At 39.8% G+C, this 18090-nt stretch overlaps 1 protein-coding gene across 4 annotated transcripts; it reads right to left on the minus strand.

Annotated features, from left to right (window-relative positions):
• Positions 1–11788: 11788 nt before the first annotated feature.
• On the minus strand, positions 11789–16918 carry paip1 (poly(A) binding protein interacting protein 1). Of its 4 annotated transcripts, none has more exons than XM_053480464.1 (12): positions 16726–16918; positions 16656–16686; positions 15583–15728; positions 15205–15405; positions 14854–14966; positions 14666–14777; positions 14364–14489; positions 13837–13943; positions 13548–13665; positions 13299–13353; positions 13101–13179; positions 11789–12400 (listed from the first exon to the last, which is right to left on the minus strand). In XM_053480464.1, the coding sequence occupies exons 1-12, from the start codon at positions 16867–16869 to the stop codon at positions 12322–12324; spliced, it is 1311 nt and encodes a 436-aa protein (XP_053336439.1). In that variant the 5' UTR covers positions 16870–16918; the 3' UTR covers positions 11789–12321. The 4 variants fall into 4 exon arrangements, with proteins under 4 accessions (XP_053336439.1, XP_053336438.1, XP_053336437.1 ...); XM_053480463.1 differs by having other exon boundaries at positions 15583–15731; XM_053480462.1 differs by having other exon boundaries at positions 16656–16918.
• Between the last annotated feature and the right edge of the window lie 1172 nt (positions 16919–18090).

Consider the following 18090-nt stretch of genomic DNA (forward strand, 5'->3'; position numbering starts at 1 on the left):
TGATCTATGGTGTAAATTCCTGTGCCTCTTCCCTATAGCTCTCTTACTGTGTACTTTTTAGCTGCTACCGATTTATAATAGCTGTTTTTTTTTCCATATATATATATATACATACATACACACATACATACACATACACATACATATTTAAGCATTAATATTCCACTGGTGTCAATATCAGAGGCATAACTATCTTGTCAAGGGTCTGAAAAATTATTCTCCCGTCTGGTCCCACATGTATTAACGCAAATTCACTATTGTTATTAATTACCCACATACGACTCAGCACTACCGGACCTGCCTCTGCTCTTATTAGTCTATATCTTTTTACTTTCCAACCTCCCGCGCTTTCCTCTAAACGCGATATATCAAAATCTGGGTATGCTTGCAGCAGTGAAATGAGCGGTGTTAAACAAGGAAGTGGAGGGGGGTCCACTTATTCCTCCAAATTCTATCGTACTATTTATTACTTTTAAACGAATCTCTCTAAGAACTAACCCAATGAAAAAAAATCTTTTCTCCATCCTAAAATATGATGTAAGTAATAAAGTGTGTGTTGCCGTCAAGATCTAACACAACAGGTCTTAATGAGAGCCTATGTATCCACTCTCCCTTGTCACACTCTTTTTCTAAAAGTAAATCCTTCTCAGGATTATTCAATAAACATCTATATCTTTCACTCTGATCTGACTCCAAAATTCTAAACTCCCGTTCGCGCTTAGTTAAAACTTCTTCTTCTCTTATCTGCTCATTCCAGTTAATTTCTCTAACTCCACTTATCATCTGATCTCCTCCATTTGTTATATTTAATATTTGTTTTATGTGTAACCTAGGTACATTTATTACTTTATGCACTATGTTTATTGTTCTTAGTATTGTGTCGTTGACTACACAACACGTAAAGGTACCTTTTATATCTTATTTAAGCTTATCATTAATAACTAATATGTTGCTGCGCATATGTACACTAATCCAAAAATATTATTATTTTATAATACTACTATGCTGATACATTCAACACCTGTACCACTTTCGTGTTACAAAGGAAGCTAATGTCACAGTGAGTTCTATGTCTAACGGCGCGTACCATAACCACACGTTTTCTTTAATACTATAAATATTATATGTAACACTTATATGCTTTTATCTTATACGCTTTTATTTAAACTTATTATTATGTATTTATTATATTTATTAAAATCAGGGGCGTTTCTAGGATTTTCGGTTAAGGGGGCTCACCCCCCATAGATGTTTAACACATTATTGGCTTGTTCATAATCAGTACTCAAATGAGTCTTCCTGATCACACATGCACGCACACACACTGTTTACTGTATAAACCTTTTTCTATGTACAGGTACAATCAGAAAAATGTAACCAGAAAACAGCATATAACTTTAAACTTACATTGATTAGCAAAATAAACAACACACCTATGAGGCTGGACAATGGAATAAACTGTGTGGTGCCAATTGTGTCAAACATTTATCTGTTAATCATTTTCAATGTTATCATTCTTTTTTTGTTGTTGTTTCTATTAATTAAAAAGTAACTTTTTCTAAATCAAAGTGACAAAAACCCTACTCTAAGACTGATAAATGTATTTTACGATTTGGGACATTTTTTAATACAATACATTTATTACAAAAATGATTTTTCTCTCTCTGTAAATCACACTGCAATGCAGTTAAAGCGAGTGCACTGAATGCTGTCTGTCAGTATTTTTAATCATTTATGTGCAGAACTCTATGGTAGTTAATGCCTTATGCACTGTGCAATGTTTTATATAGACTGGTAGGTTTTCCAATTGAAACAGTAACGGCATGATTGTTTTATAAAGTAGACTATATAGAGGATGTATTAAGGGCTTCATGTTCACTAGAGGAAACAGCTGGTGTGATGACGGTGAACACAGCGAAGATTTAACTGATTAATCCCTCATGATATTTAGTAAACTGTATTTATGAAAAAGGACTGAACTGATGCAGATATAACAATTTATGGAAAAACACACACCTTGCCTTATTCCTCCCTCTGTGATGGCGAATTAAAGACCCGCTGAAAGACGCGAAGGAGTCGAAGTCTGTCACCGCTTTCATATCAAATTTAAAGGGGACGATGGGCGATCAGCAATGTGTGTAAAGTTTATAGAGAATTTCTAGGGGGGCTGAGTAAAAATGTTGGCCTAGCACGCCTATGCTAATAATTATAGCAAGTCAGAAAATCCAAAAAGGTGTTTTTGAATTCCTTCTATCTTCTCATTGAGTTATCTCTAATATCGTATCACTTACTATATTCTTACACATACATATAAATTCAGGACTGTGCACATAAATTTAATGCACGCACACTTTTAAAGGACACTCACAGATACAAAGGACACTCACAGATACAAAAGACACACAGCACAAGCGTTTTTTCTACTTTTCACAACAGTTTTTAACAATTTGAGTACTCAAAACAACATCAACAGTAAAACCTTTTATCACACAACACAACCTGGGCCCAGAAAACTTCAATACCACCTGTAGGAATTTTCAAATAGCAATCTCCTTTCGTTCCCTAGCGATACCTCATATATATGGGTTCTAACCCTAGGGAACGTGATTGCAGCACTGTTCCTAGCGATACCTCACACAAGTGGGTTCTAGCCCTAGGACTCGAGATTACAGCACAACCACCTACAGGACTTTTTCACAATAACCACCTGTTCAGCTCCGCGTCTTAGAAACACCTCGCTTTTTAATGAGTTCTATACCTAGCGGCTTATTACAGGACTTTTTCCACCTGCCACGTCTGAGGATTTGCTTCCGTCCTCTACTTAGTGATCTGCAGGACTTTAAACCATCTGGGTCCAGCCCCACCTGTTGGCGAATCCTCGTGTATGGGCTCTAGCCCCAACACGGTGGCGTTACCTCAGATATCTTTTACCATATATCAAAACGGACCATCTGGGTCCAGCCCCACTTGTTGGCAATTCCTCATATACGGGCTCTAGCCCCAACACAGTGGCGTTACCTCAGATGTCACACAACACAAAAAATAATAAAGAGAATATAAACAACAAAAATCAGAAAACAAAAACTTTTGGAGATCTCCCAATTCTTTGTTACTTCATCCAGTCTTTTTATATTAAAATAAATGTAGTGCTTATTTTATTAATATTAGCAACATTCAACAAAATGTGTTCAATATACCTTAGGAGTTACTCCCTCCAGCTGGAAACACGCACACTAACAGACCATGAACTTCTAATGCAGAAATTTGATCAAACAGGTTTTCTGCTTACCTTTTCTATGCCGGCACAAGTTAATGGTCTGTCAGCCCGCGGTGGTCCCAGGTCCCCAGAGGGGTCACCCCTCAACGGCAATCGCAGTCGGGGGTCACCAATAAATGTGGGAGAAAATTCTTCCACCTGTTGATGTTGCTGTTAATTTAAAATATCAATCAGTTAACAAATCATTAACATAGAGAATTAAAGAAGAATTAGAGAAGATTACGCCACACAGAGCTGGATGAAGTCAGGCTTTTATTGCAGCAATAAGAACCCAGATGAGCCAGCCTAGCCATGCCTTGGATCAGAACCAAAGCAGTGCCAAGTCCAGACTGAATTCACAGTCAAAATCATGCTCCTTTTATACAGTTTCTGAGAGGGGGGATCTCCAGTCTCCTCCCCTGTACCTTCACCTCGTTTGACCACAGCAAAATTATAATCCATTATAATCCAGTTTTTATCAATTAATTTTTCCATTAAAATTACATTTCTCTTATTTTGTACCATTATGTCATACACCTCGCTATCTGACTCCTATCCATGCTCATAACTCTTTCCCTTTATATTTACACCTCGTTATTTGACTTCTTCCTGCGCTTATCTGACTCTTACTATGCTCGAAACTTCTCTCCATTATAATACATCTTCTTTAATAATTATTTTCTATTATCTTTACACTTTTCATATCTTTTTTTATAAAAATATAGGGGTGCCGCTTGTTTTCAAGGCTTTTTCCTTGTTTTTCTTTGGTATGTTCCTCATTTTTCAAGAGACCAGCCATGGGTAAGCATCTCCTTTACACTATTTTACTTATTTGCCTTATTTTACCCCATTCAATGTTTTTATACATTTTATTCTATTTTATAGCCAACTGCGACTTCTCCATTGATGACTTCATCCCTTTGGATGATTCGGACAGCCAGGGCAGTTTAGACTGTGTTCCTTTTGAGGAATTTTATTTCTGTTGACGCTTTTACCCCTTATGTTTTGTATTTTACATTGGGCTTTTATACTTTGTATTTTATATTATTACCATGTAGATATGCCTTTTTATTCTTTGTTTACTCTTATTAAAATATTTTATTCACAAGACTAGCTCTGTGTCTCTGATTTTTCTATTTCTTATCTGCCCGTCCAGTCTGCCCACATGTCCATCTACACACACACACACACACACACACACACTGTCTCGCAGGGAGATCCCCTGATTCTTTCAAGTTTAGTTTCAGTGTATAGTTTATTACATAGTTCCCCGTACACCTCGTTAGCCCCTCTTTTTATCTGGTTTCTAGTGCCTTGTGCTTATCTGGTGTCTGTCACCTGATTATTTCTTCTGTCCTTGGGTTTTAGTTGGTTGTTCCAGGATTTTTCTATCCTCCCTGCTTTGCCTGTTGGTTGTTCCGGTTTATTCTACAGTTCTCAAGAGACAGACCATGTATAAGCATCTCTTTATTTGGTAGATGCACATACTAGTTTATTTTTGTGTCTACTTTTGTTAAACTCAGTATTCCTAAAACTGATTGTGTGTCTTTTGGATATTTGTCTATATTCTTACTTAGACATGTATACGTGTATCCAACACTTGTTTCAATCCTTCATTAGGCCAAGTCCGACACCTGGCACCTTATCTTGTCTTATCTGGGTCACTCTAACCCTTCTCTTACTGCTATGTTTTACGACCTGTCTGCTTTTCTCACTTAACCTCTATATTATTTCACTAAGATTAATATTATGTTGATTAATATTATCATATTGTTACACTGCTGCATACACAAATATATTTAATTAAAATATGCTTACAGGAGCAAGGCCATAGCAAAAATTAAGAGAGAGAAAACAAACATCATATTTTGGCAGGAGACACATTTGTCGGATTTGGAGCATGAAAAATTAAAAACATTAGGTTTTAAAAACTGTTACTTTTCATCACATCAGTCTGGTAGAAAACGAGGGGTAGCTATTTTGATACCTAATTCACAAACCTTTGAGTATATATCTGAACTAAGAGACAAGGAAGGAAGATTCATATTGGTAAAAGGAAAATTAGATCAAAAAATGGTTACTTTATTTAATGTCTATGCTCCCCCTGGCACTGGGAAACAATTCTTTAAGAAAATATTTCAGTTGATAGCCTCAGAAACAAGCGGTACTTTAATATGTGGAGGAGATTTGAATATCCATCTCCAACCTAAACTGGACCTGTCTAGCATAAAAAGAACAAAGATAGTAACCTCACAGGCCTCTATGGTGCGGAAAATAATGAAAGAGTTAGGCCTAATTGACATCTGGAGGGAGTTAAACCCTAAAGGTAAACAGTATAGATATTATTCAAATCCTCACTTAGTTTATTCCCGGATTGATTACTTCTTAATATTTAAATCAGACCTTCATATAGTTAAAGATTGTAGTATTGGCGTGAGAGATATATCAGATCATGCTGGTGTTTACTTAAAATTATGTTTAGATAACATGCCAAAAAACAGAATCTGGCATTTAAACACAGGAATATTAAATGATACAACAGTACAGGAGGAACTGAAAATTGAATTTAAGGACTACCTACTGAACAATGATAATGGAGAGGTTTCACCTCATGTGCTATGGGACGCCTTTAAGGCAGTTGTAAGAGGGAAAATTATCCTATTGACTTCCATGCGGAAAAAGGCTAAACAGAAGAAGTTACAAGAACTACAAGAAAAGATAAAAAATTTAGAAGATGAGCACAGACAGAATAATAACTCAAATCTGCTGAATCAAATAAAGATGGTGAGAGATGAAATTAATAAAATATATGAAGACGATGTGGAAAAACAGGCCAAATTTACTAAACAAAGATTCTATGAAACCGGGCCTAAAGCCATGAAACTTTTAGCTTGGCGTCTCTGCAAACAAAGAACAAAAAACATAGTAAAAAATATTAAAAACCCAATTACAGGGAAAATAAGTAATTGTATAAAGGACATTCAAAATTCTTTTGAATATTTTTATAAAACTCTTTACTCTCAACCATCTCAAATAAATAGGCAGTCGATTTCAAATTTTCTTGACTCATTGGACTTACCGTCAATTGGCTTAGAACAAACCAAAATAATAACGGCAGAACTAACGCAAGATGAACTAGATAAAGCAATAAATAGTTTAAAGACAAATAAGTCTCCCGGAACTGATGGATATCCGTCTGAATGGTATAAAATATTTCGATCTGAATTAACACCCTTACTTCTTAGATCATTTAACCATACACTTAAAGAGGGAGAGCTTCCGCAGTCTTGGAAAGAGGCCATCATATCGGTGATACATAAACAAGGAAAGGACAGGAAAGAATGTAGTTCATATAGACCCATCTCAGTTCTTAATGTAGATTATAAACTGTATACTTCAATCCTAGCAAAAAGATTGGAAATCATTTTACCAGATTTAATAGACCATGATCAGACCGGGTTTATTCAAAACAGACAAACCCATGATAATATCAGACGTACACTTCAGATAATGAGTCATGTTACCAAAAACAAAATTAGCTCAGCCTTTCTTAGCCTAGACGCAGAGAAAGCTTTTGACTCCGTGAGCTGGCTATACCTATATCAAGTGCTACACAGGTTTGGTTTTAATGAGAAATTTATTAATTCTATTAAGACATTATATTCTGCTCCCACAGCAATATTAAAAATAAATGGTCACTTGTCTCAGAGAATTACCTTAGAGAGAGGAACTCGACAAGGATGCCCACTGTCCCCTTCCTTATTTGCGCTATTTATTGAACCCCTGGCCCAATTGATCAGAGAAAATATGGACATACAGGGCGTAAATATTAAAGGTAAAGAAGAGAAGATAAGCCTTTATGCTGATGACATCCTTGTTTATTTGAGCAACCCTGAAAATACAATACCCAGGTTGTACTCCTCTCTCAAGACATTTGGGAGTCTTTCTGGCTATTCTTTAAATCTTACCAAAACACAAATCTTGACATTCAATTTCTCACCCCCCCAGGCTTTAAAAAATATATATAATTTTAAATGGGATTCTCAGTACATTAAGTACTTAGGGGTAAATATATCAAAGGATCCTACTTTGATATATAAATACAATTATGTCCCCATTAACAAGTCAATAGAAACTGATGTGAATAGATGGACATTACTGCCATTAGATATGAGCAGTAGAGTAGAATCAGTTAAAATGAATATAGTGCCTCGTCTATTATATTTATTTCAGGCCTTACCAGTTGAAATCCCCCAAAAGCAATTTAACAACTGGGACAGAATAATTTCTAGATTTATTTGGAACAGTAAGAAACCACGGATTAAATTTAAAACCCTACAGTTAGCAAAAGAAAAAGGTGGACGGTCCCTGCCATGCCTGCAAGACTACTATATAGCTGCCCAACTGAGAAATCTGGTGTGTTGCTGTGATTCAACCTATACTGCCAATTGGAAACAATTGGAAATCTCGCAAAGCCCAGTTCCAGTTCAGTCACTTTTAGGTGATAATAATAAATTTAAGGAGATATCTGAAAACTTAACTCAGTGGACAAAATGTGGTTTAGAACAATGGTATAAATTGATGAGAAGGTTCAAACTAGAGTATCAGATGAGAATATTAACCTGGATTGGTTATGATTCTCAGTTTATTCCCGCTCAGATGGATAAAAGGTTTCAAAGCTGGACACAAAAAGGAATAACTGCTTTCTGTTCTATTACATCAAAGGGGGAAATTCAGGATTTCCAGAACTTGAAGATCAAATATGATCTGGAGAAACAGGATTTTTATAGATTTTTACAAGTTCGACATTATTATGATACGAAAATCAGAAGAGTTACAAATGACTATTCCCCTTTGATAGATATGTTTATCAAAGTGTATAATACAAATACTTCCGAAAAACGATTAATATCTGGTTTATATAACTGCATTCAAGATATTAAAGGGCATTCTACTCAGTATATCAAAGAAAAGTGGGAAAAGGAAATGCAAATTTGTATTCCAGCTGTAGAATGGTTGAATTTATGGCACTCACAGTGCGTGTCTAGTAGTTCTAGGGCTCTAAGGGAATTCTGTTGGAAAAATACAATTCGTTTTTTTATTACGCCCAAAGTAAAAGCAAAACAAAAAGGAATGGCAAATCAGGGCTCTTGCTGGAGGCAATGTGGGACATTATTGGCTGATCATGTACATGTCTTCTGGTCTTGTCCAGTCTTGAATCTGTTTTGGTCAGAAATACATTCTGGCATCGAGGAAATATTGGAAATTAAGATTGAAAAAACAGCTTATATTTTATTTCTTGGCAATATACCCGATTCAATTAAAAATATGAATAAATATTTACTCAGGATTTTACTAGCAGCAGCAAAAAAAGTAATCACTCGTCTATGGCTCCAGCAGCCTCCCCCAACAAGAACTCAGTGGGAACAAATAGTTACAGAAATTTACAAGATGGAAAGATTAACATTCAGACTGAGACTGCAAGAAGAGACTTTTAAGAAGCATTGGGGAAAATGGACAATCTATATATCAAAACAGAGAGAGGTCAGATAAATACCAAAGGGGAATATGTGTACATTTTATTCTAAATATATGTAGTGTTATAGGATCAATGGCTGCTTGGTAATACTCCAGAAATAACTACCATGTCTATGAATGTACGACCACAAATATTCTCATATACATGCTTACAATTATTTGCTTATTTTGTAACCAGTTGACCAGGCTGAAATTTATTCAATTTATTTTCACTTTCTGTGTTATACTTTGAAAAAATATTTATGTTTGTACCCATGAAGAAGTGTTGTTTGTTTGTTGTCGTGTTAAAGTTTATAAAAATAAAGTTAAAAAAAAAAAAAAAAAAAAAAAAATTGGCACCAATACACTTCTCCTCCATTCCTCTGGAATCCTCTCACTCTCCAAGATCTTGTTAAACAAACTTGTCAAAAACTCTACTGCCACCTCTCCTAAGCACTTCCATACCTCCACAGGTATGTCATCAGGACCAACAGCCTTTCCACTCTTCATCCTCTTCAACGCCCTTCTCACCTCACTTCTACTAATATTTGCTACTTCCTGTTCCACAACAGTCACCTCTTCTACTCTTTGTTCTCTTTCGTTTTCCTCATTCATCAACTCCTTAAAGTACTCCTTCCATCTTCCCATCACCCTCCTGGCATCTGTCAGTACATTTCCATCTCTATCTTTAATCACTCTAACCTGCTGCACATCCTTCCCATCTCTATCTCTCTGCCTTGCCAACCTGTACAGATCCACCTCTCCCTCCTTACTGTCCAGCCCAGTATACAAGTCCTCATATGCTCTTTGTTTGGCCTTTGCCATCTCTACCTTCACCTTACTCTGCATCTCCCTGTACTCCTGTCTACTCTCTTCCGTCCTCTCAGTGTCCCACTTCTTCTTAGCTAGCCTCTTTCCCTGTATACACTCCTGGACTTCCTCATTCCACCACCAAGTCTCCTTGTCCACTTTCCCCTTACCTGATGATACACCAAGTACCCTCCTACCTGTCTCCCTGATCACATTGGCTGTAGTTGTCCAGTCAACTGAAAGCCCCTCTTGGCCACCCATAGCCTGTCTCAACTCCTCCCTAAAGACTTCACAACATTCTTCCTTTCTCAGCTTCCACCACTTTGTCCTCTGCTCTGCCTTTGTCCTCTTCGCCTTCCTCACCACCAGGGTTATTTTACACACCACCATTCTGTGTTGTCTGGCTACACTCTCCCCTACCAACACTTTGCAGTCACTAATCTTTTTCAGGTTACAACGTCGACACAAGATGTAGTCCACCTGAGTGCTTCTGCCTCCACTCTTATATGTCACCCTATGTTCCTGCCTCTTCTAAAACGTAGGGGACGTAACACATGATTGTAGCATATGATTATTGCAAGTGTGTAATTATAATGTGTGTGTGTGTGTGTGTGTGTGTGTGTGATTCCAATGTTATCACCCAGATGAGGATGGGTTCCCTGTTGAGTCTGGTTCCTCTCAAGGTTTCTTCCTATTACCATCTCAGGGAGTTTTTCCCTCAGCACCGTCACACTCGGCTCGTTCATCAGGGACGATCTGATCATTCTGATTCACACACACACACATTTTTCACACATCTCATACACATTTCCATTATTTGTTTTTGATTGTGTAAAGCTGCTGTGTGACAATGACAAGTGTTAAAAGCGCTATACTAATAAAACTGAATTGGTTTTAGCAGGTGCGATCATAGTGAGTGTGTGATTATAGTCAGTGTAATTATGGTGAGAGTGTGACTATGTTAATTCACTTATTATTTTATCATCACATTATTTGGCTCGTGTGAATGAGTGTGTGAAGATGTGTTCCATATTGAAGTGCACTTCACAGGGTGCTCCCTACTCCGTTTGCAGTGAATGCTGGTGAAGGGAACTTCCCTCGACTAAACTCCACTATCCTGAACACCCTGCACCATCACCAGTGCTGACGTCACTTCCTCTGTGCGTTACCAAGGTAACATGAGCAACTTGGATACCTGTCGCTGCTGCTGTGGAAATTTCACACTACGGACATTAAATATTGAAAAACAATAACTGATACCGTTATGAAACATTTACTACTGAAACGTGTATAACTTATAAATACATTATTGATTATAATAATTGATTAAAGACGTATGGATATTTATTTATTTTTACAAAATACTAGCCAATATAATACTCAGGATTTTCTGACTAAATTAAAATGTAAATTATTGTGTCCTTTTAATATGATGTCCTCGATAATAATAATGATAAATATATAAATCCTTTTTCGAGCTCCATTTTTTTCACACTCCAGCGAGATGCAATGACTGAGGGGAAATTGTCACATCCCCTTTTCCAGTGGTGTCATAGTCTGCTGTGTAGGACGATTTTCTTTCACACACACTTTCAGTTTACCGAATATACTTTCACTCACACACACACACACACGTGGTCACAGTGTTATAGTAAACAGTACAAGCGTACACATCAGATGTTGATTATACCAGTAAGATGTGCACTAAGACCCAGCAGGGGAGACGATTACCCACAATTCCACAGCACAAGAGAGAGAAAAACCGTTGGCTCAGTTGTGATCACGTGACGCTCGGCGTCAAAACAAGAATCAAACGTGTGATACATGATACTCGGTACTCGTAAACCAAGACTTGTTTTTTTTTGTTTTTTAATTGTGCATCTTGCGGAATATTCGCAAACCAGGTTACTTGCAATCCAAGGTTCTACTGTATCTACAGACAAAGAAGGAGAAACCTCTCATAACTCAGGGTCAGGTGACCAAACCGAATCACTCCTGAATGTGGACATTAAGTTTTATAACTCCACACTTTATGGCAATGAACGGCAGAAGAGATTTACGCCTGCTAGTGAGTCATGTAGTGTGTGTGTATGTTGTGTAGCTGTAGTGCACACTGTCTTTATAAATAAACACCACAAGAAGATTTAAAATATCAGCTGATATCAAATTAATTTGTCACAGAGAGAATGAAGGAGTCACAACCAATCAGAGCTGTTATAAAGGTTTATTGCAGGCCAACGATGCAGTAAATTATATTTACAATACTTTAATAAAATAAACATTCCTCTGTGTGTGTGTGTAGTGCTGAAAGTCACACACCTCTTGAATCCACCCTTCACGGAGACTGAATCTCAGAGCAGGACATCAAAATCTGTAAAACTCTTAAAAAGGCTCAAAATGAACCGCATGAAAAAAAAACAACGAACACAATAAACACTGAAAACCTGCTTCATTATAAACTCTTCTGTACCATCAAACCCGCGTCCAGTTAGACGTGTCTCGCTGAAGAAATAAAACCTCACTGCAAACCGCTCGCGTCTCTTCCACAAACCCAAACACACAAAAAACAAAGTCAAATCAGGAGCCGCTCGCCCTCGAGCCCCAGAGGAACTCCAGACAGGAGGAGGAGTCTGAAGCCCCCGAGCTCTTCATGCGTAATAATCTAAAATAAGAAGGTGAGACGTGGTGTGGATTTTCCAGGCGATGGCCACAGCAGACGCTTCAGCACTTCAAAGTCTTTAGGGTTTCTTTCTCTCCGTCTCCAGACAGAACTTCTCAAACGCCTCCTCGATCTCCGGCTCCATCTCGTCCTCCTCACTGTACAGCACGTACACACACACACACACACACACACACACACACACACACAATGTGAGCTTACACAGAGCACGGCACTACAAAGTGCACTCCATAGTGTTTAGGGTTCATTACAGTGTGTTTGTAAAGGACATAAGGAGTGTACTCAGAAACAGATCCCTGTTAGAGGGTCAGTACACTAGGCTAGTGCACTATACAGGGTGCTATTATTATTATAACTTACTTTCCACATGTGTAGTGCACTTATATACGAGGATGCAGGGGGTGGAGTCCACGCCGTGGTCACGTACGAGTGGAAGACATGAGACATATTTTTGGTATATTATACATAATGTATATGGACAAGTACTGGTGTGTCTCTGACTGAGTGACGCTCCAATATCTCACCGAATGAGTGAAGACAAACCATGGAGCCAAAATGAGTTCTGTTAGAATAGCGCCCCCTGCTAGAGAAGGAGCATGTTTACACACACAGACTTACTTTATAGAGCTAGTCTACTTCAGGTTCTTATCTAGAAAACAAGTTGCTCAGAATGTGTGTGTGTGTGTGTGTGTGTACACACTCGATCTGTTTCCTTCTCATGATGTTATATCGGGACTGTAACCGTGGTAACAACCTCAAAGTGCTATTTAAATGAAGTTTCCTCTGATTAGACAGAGAGAGAGAGAGAGAGAGAGAGAGAGAGGGACAGAGACTCACGATTCATTTCCGTTCTCATCGTAGAAGTCCGGGAAGTAATCCTCACGCTCCAAAATGTCCTGGTACTTTTCCGAGTAATCTGTAACACACACACAGCTGGAGTGTGAACTAACTACTCACAAACACAATCAGACACACACCCACACACACAGACAAACACACAGGTACAAAACCACACACACACACACCCACACACACCTGGGTCAGCGGCTGTAAATGGAGTTCCGTCTGCAGTGTAGAAGGTCGGCTCATTCTGAGAGAGAGAGAGACACACCATCACCACACACACATTATGAACATTAAACTACATGTTGCTGAGTCGTACACACTGTCCTGCTGAACACACACACAGCCATGATTCATATGAGAATAAAAATAATAATCAGGATATTTTAAATGTATCCTTAATAAAGTGCATAAATTGTGTGTGTGTGTGTGTGTGTGTACCATGTAGTAGTTGGGGTCGGTGTCGGGCGTGGCCTCACTGTACGCTGCTGCTGCATGAACTCTGCCCCAGTTACTAGACCTCAGCTCCACCAGATTCAACACCATCTGTCTCACATCACTGCACACACACACCTTATAAGAGTAGTACTATTAAGTACTACAAAATGTCAGTAATTAAAAGACCCCAATACACACACACTTCTCACACACTTCTCACACACTTCTCACACACTTCTCACACACTTCTCACACACTTCTCACACACTTCTCACACACTTCTCACACACACCGGCTGCACTCGGCGTCCAGTAAGATGCTCTTGATTTTCTGGATCAGATCGTCCATGTGGGATTTTCCGCTCTGCTTCCAGGCGTCCTCCAGAACCGAACCTGTCAGCTACACACACACACACGCGAGTAGCGTAAATTAATGTTGACCAGATGATTGAGGTGTCACCTGTACTTAGTCCTGAACACAGTACAGTGGAACCTCAGATTATGAGCATAATTCGTTCCTGAAGTGGGCTCGTTTTCCACAACAATTGTAAATCAAATTTAATTTTCCCATAAGAAATAATGGAAACTTAAATTATTCGTTCCACGGCCCAAAGAAATAAATACATGAAAATAATTAACACAAAATATAAAATACATATATATTTTTTTTTATTAATCCCAACAGATAAGTGTTTCCGTTTGTGCACGCAGGTGCTGTGCGTCACCCAGAGTAACCCCGATGTAGGTGAGGGCGTGGCCCATGTGGTCATGTGACCCAGAGTAACCCGGATATAGGTGAGGGCGTGGCCCGTTTGTTTACTTTCAGCAGTTTGACGGTACACATGAGGCTCCTGTCACTGGGCTGAGAGAGCAGTGTGTCCATCAGGTCCTTGAGAGCAACCAGGAGGATCTCCGCCCGAGACACTGTGCCCTTCACACTCTTCACCTGAGAGAGAGACAGAGAGACACAGGAGGTGAAGACTCAGACCTCACACTGAGCAGGTAGACGTGCAGCCTGAGGTGTTTCTGCAGTTAGATCAGTGTGAGGTTTCACACGAGGAACAAGCAGAGTGCATTACTCTGTGTGTGTGTGTGTGTGAGTGTGTGTGTGTATATACACACCTCGAGGTTTAGGTAGAGTTCTCCCAGGAACAGAACGTAAGTGTGAAACCTCTTCTGAGTCTCATCATCACCCTTCAGGGCCTGCTGTCTCTGTTCAAACTCAGTCCGACACCTGCACACACACACACATGATAAGTGAGGTGTCACCTGTACAGTTACACAAACACACACACAGAGAAGTCGGTCACCGTTTGAGAAGGAGCTGCCGGAAGTTTCCGCTGGCGGGACTCAGAGCGAGGTGATGAGACAGGAAGTTACAGAGTCGAGCGCCCGTGTAGGTGAAGTTAGGCATCGACGTGGACTGGAACATAACACAGGGGGAGGGGTTAATACAGGGGTGTGTCACCTGTCATGTGACCTGCAGTCATGTGACCTCATGTTTAGAGTCCATATATGGTTAAATATGGGTGTGTGAATTTAAATCATCACCTTGAGCTGTGGTTACAAACAGTATTTATGTGGAGTGTTAATGCACTGTGTGTGTGTGTGTGTGTGTGTGTGTGTGTGTGTGTGATGATTAATCCGGCGTGATGTAACACCTGAGTGAAGATGAGCTCGACCAGCTCCTGCAGCGTGTCCTCGCTGGTCACCCAGTCGTTGAGCGTGGACGTGATGTCCCCGATGTCCGTCTCAAACGACCCCGGGGACGAGTTCAGGTGACTGAGGATGTCCTGTACCAGGTCCGCCAGAGAGAACTCTGGGTAATAACCGTTAGAGCTGTCCTCCTCATACACATACTCCTATACACACACACACACACGTTAGAGACAGAAAGATAACAGTGTACAGTGTGTGTGTAGTCACTGTGAGGACACACTGATGAGACAGTCATGACACTCTGTACACTGAGCTGTAAGACGTGTAGTGAGATTAAATGAACGTAAATGTGTGTGTGCGCGCGCGCGTGTGTGTCTCACCTGGACAGGTGTGTAGTAGGAGGGGACAAACTCGGGGGCGTGTGCTGACAGTGTGGACTCATACACCGCGCTCGGACCAGCCTGAGGTTTCACTGCTGCTGCACTGACTGACGAGATGTACGACACCGTAGACACATTTCTGCTGTCTGCTACAACACACACACACACACACACACACACACACACACACACAGTGAGAGCTTTTCCTACTAAAAATATCTGCCCTGTGTCTGGATGTTTCTGCATATACAGCCTTCTCTGAAAGTATTGGAACACCAGCTCAGTTCTGATGTCGTGTTTGATAAACACCCGAGATAAACACCCGAGACGAGACAAACACCCAAGATAAACACCGAGCAGGCTTGTGATTGAGATCAGAAGTGTGAGAGACAGAACAGAATCTCAGTCTCCACGTCCTGCTCTTTATATCTAAGTGTGTTCCATGACTCAGAACATGACGGCACATTTTGCTTGACCCCACACGCTGTTCACATGGTCAATAATATTGAAACACGACTGACGGGTGGCCCCGGATATGTCCTGACTGATTAAACAGGTAACAACTCGGAGTCTCTGGTATGGTGTGTCGTAGGGTTCACCTGTGACCACTCTGTGTGTGTGTGTGTGTGTGTGTGAAAGGATAAACAGGCAGTCTGTTGTAGATCAAAGAGGAAGAGTCCCTCAGAGACACCGCACGAGCCCTGGGCATCACAGAGAAACCACCGACAACCACCAGACACCGATGTACAGACAGCTGGAGAGAGAGAGAGAGTGTGTGTGTGTGTGTGTGTGTCCTGTCACTAAACACGTCGTGTTTAACACACAGGGATAAAATATCAGAAAATAAATTCCAAATCTCTGACATATAATCTCATGTTCATCTTAACACACACACTCTCTCTCTCTCTCTCTCTCCAGCTGTCTGTACATCAATCTCCAGATCTGTATTTTTAGCCGTTAGTGAAGCTAAGCTAATGTAAGCGAGCAGTGTAGCGCGCGCACACACACACGGAGTAAACAAAGTCACGTGATGATGATAACGATGATGAAGATGATAATAGTGTGGTGTTTACCGGAGCACTCCGCCGGTGTTGTTGTTGTTGTCCCCCCCGGTATGATTGTTGTTGTTGTTATTGTTGTTGCCCCCCCCGGTGGAGCGCTGCGCGGGGGGCGGAGCGGCTCACGGGGCCCGAACAACGCCTCTCCGTCCGCGAGCCCAGGCTCGCGCAGTCTGTCCCCGTGCCCAGGCCCGCTCGCGCGCTCTAACCGCTCCGCGTTACCGGACATCACTGTTACACAGGGACTAAAACTTAGCACAGGGATTAGAGATGACTCACACACAGCCGGAAGTGCGCGCTGTTAACTCATATCCCCTCACTGGCATATTACCTCTCCGACATTAGCTAGCTTAGCTTGTTTTAGTCCTGTCAGAACTACATCTACTTCCGGGTCGATGACGCGGCCTCTTTAACTTCTTCTTCTTCCTTTTCCCCGCCTTTTCGAACCAGTGCGTCTCCAGCGCCCCCTACTGACACTAACACAAATTCCACTAATCATACAGTTTATTTTATACAGTATAGAGCTGTGTTCCATTCCGAAGTGTACTTCACAGGGTGCTCCCTACTCCCTGTATGGGAAAAGTCAGTTAAGGGAACGTTCCCCGATAAAATTCATAGATATTATATACTGAGTAGATGTCGCCTGTGACGCTGCTGTCCATAGGAACGATGCGTCAGCGCAGCCGCCATCTTGGGTGGGTCAGGGGAAGCCACGCCTACTCTGCATTAGTTAACATTAGCAGTGAACTAGCAAGGATTAAAATAAACAAGGATTTTTAAGCCGTTTGGTTTATAAGTAAAATAATGAATGAATATATGTTCTATCATAAACATGTGATATATCACATACAATACTTAGACACACCTACATAACTAATTAATCTGTTCTACAAGGGACAAAACAATTACAAGGATTCTGATAGTGATACGAAAAAAAACATAAATAATATAAAATAAAGTATATATAAAATATAAATAAATAGATAAATAATAGAGCAAATTTTAAATTAATAAAGGCATGAGTTAAACAAACAGGATTAGGTTAGGATGGGGAACCGAACATCTGCATCTAGGCAGAAATTAAATCATCATAAATCGTCCAAATCTCAAATGATTTTTTTGTTTTGTTTTTTGGTTTGTTCCAACTGACAGACATGTATTTATGATTGAGTCCAGAGAAAATTAAAGCTTTTGATATTAATCTACTTCAAAACTAGGTGTAAGTTTATTATTCTTCCACTTCAGTGAAGTTAAAATTAACTATTGTTACTGACCTTAGCCTAGTCTACTGCACACAACATTACTATGGTGTGATATCCATACTTAAAAATACATGTTAATTAAAAAATTTGAATTGTACTGGTTTATTTTGTACATCAGCAAGCCTACAATACCACTTTGGCGCTTCCTTCAGATCCCCGACCCAGGATGGCGGCGATGTTGACCTACA

This window comes from Clarias gariepinus, chromosome 21 (genome assembly GCF_024256425.1).
Source record: "Clarias gariepinus isolate MV-2021 ecotype Netherlands chromosome 21, CGAR_prim_01v2, whole genome shotgun sequence".
In the NCBI taxonomy this organism is placed as follows: Eukaryota; Metazoa; Chordata; class Actinopteri; order Siluriformes; family Clariidae; genus Clarias; species Clarias gariepinus.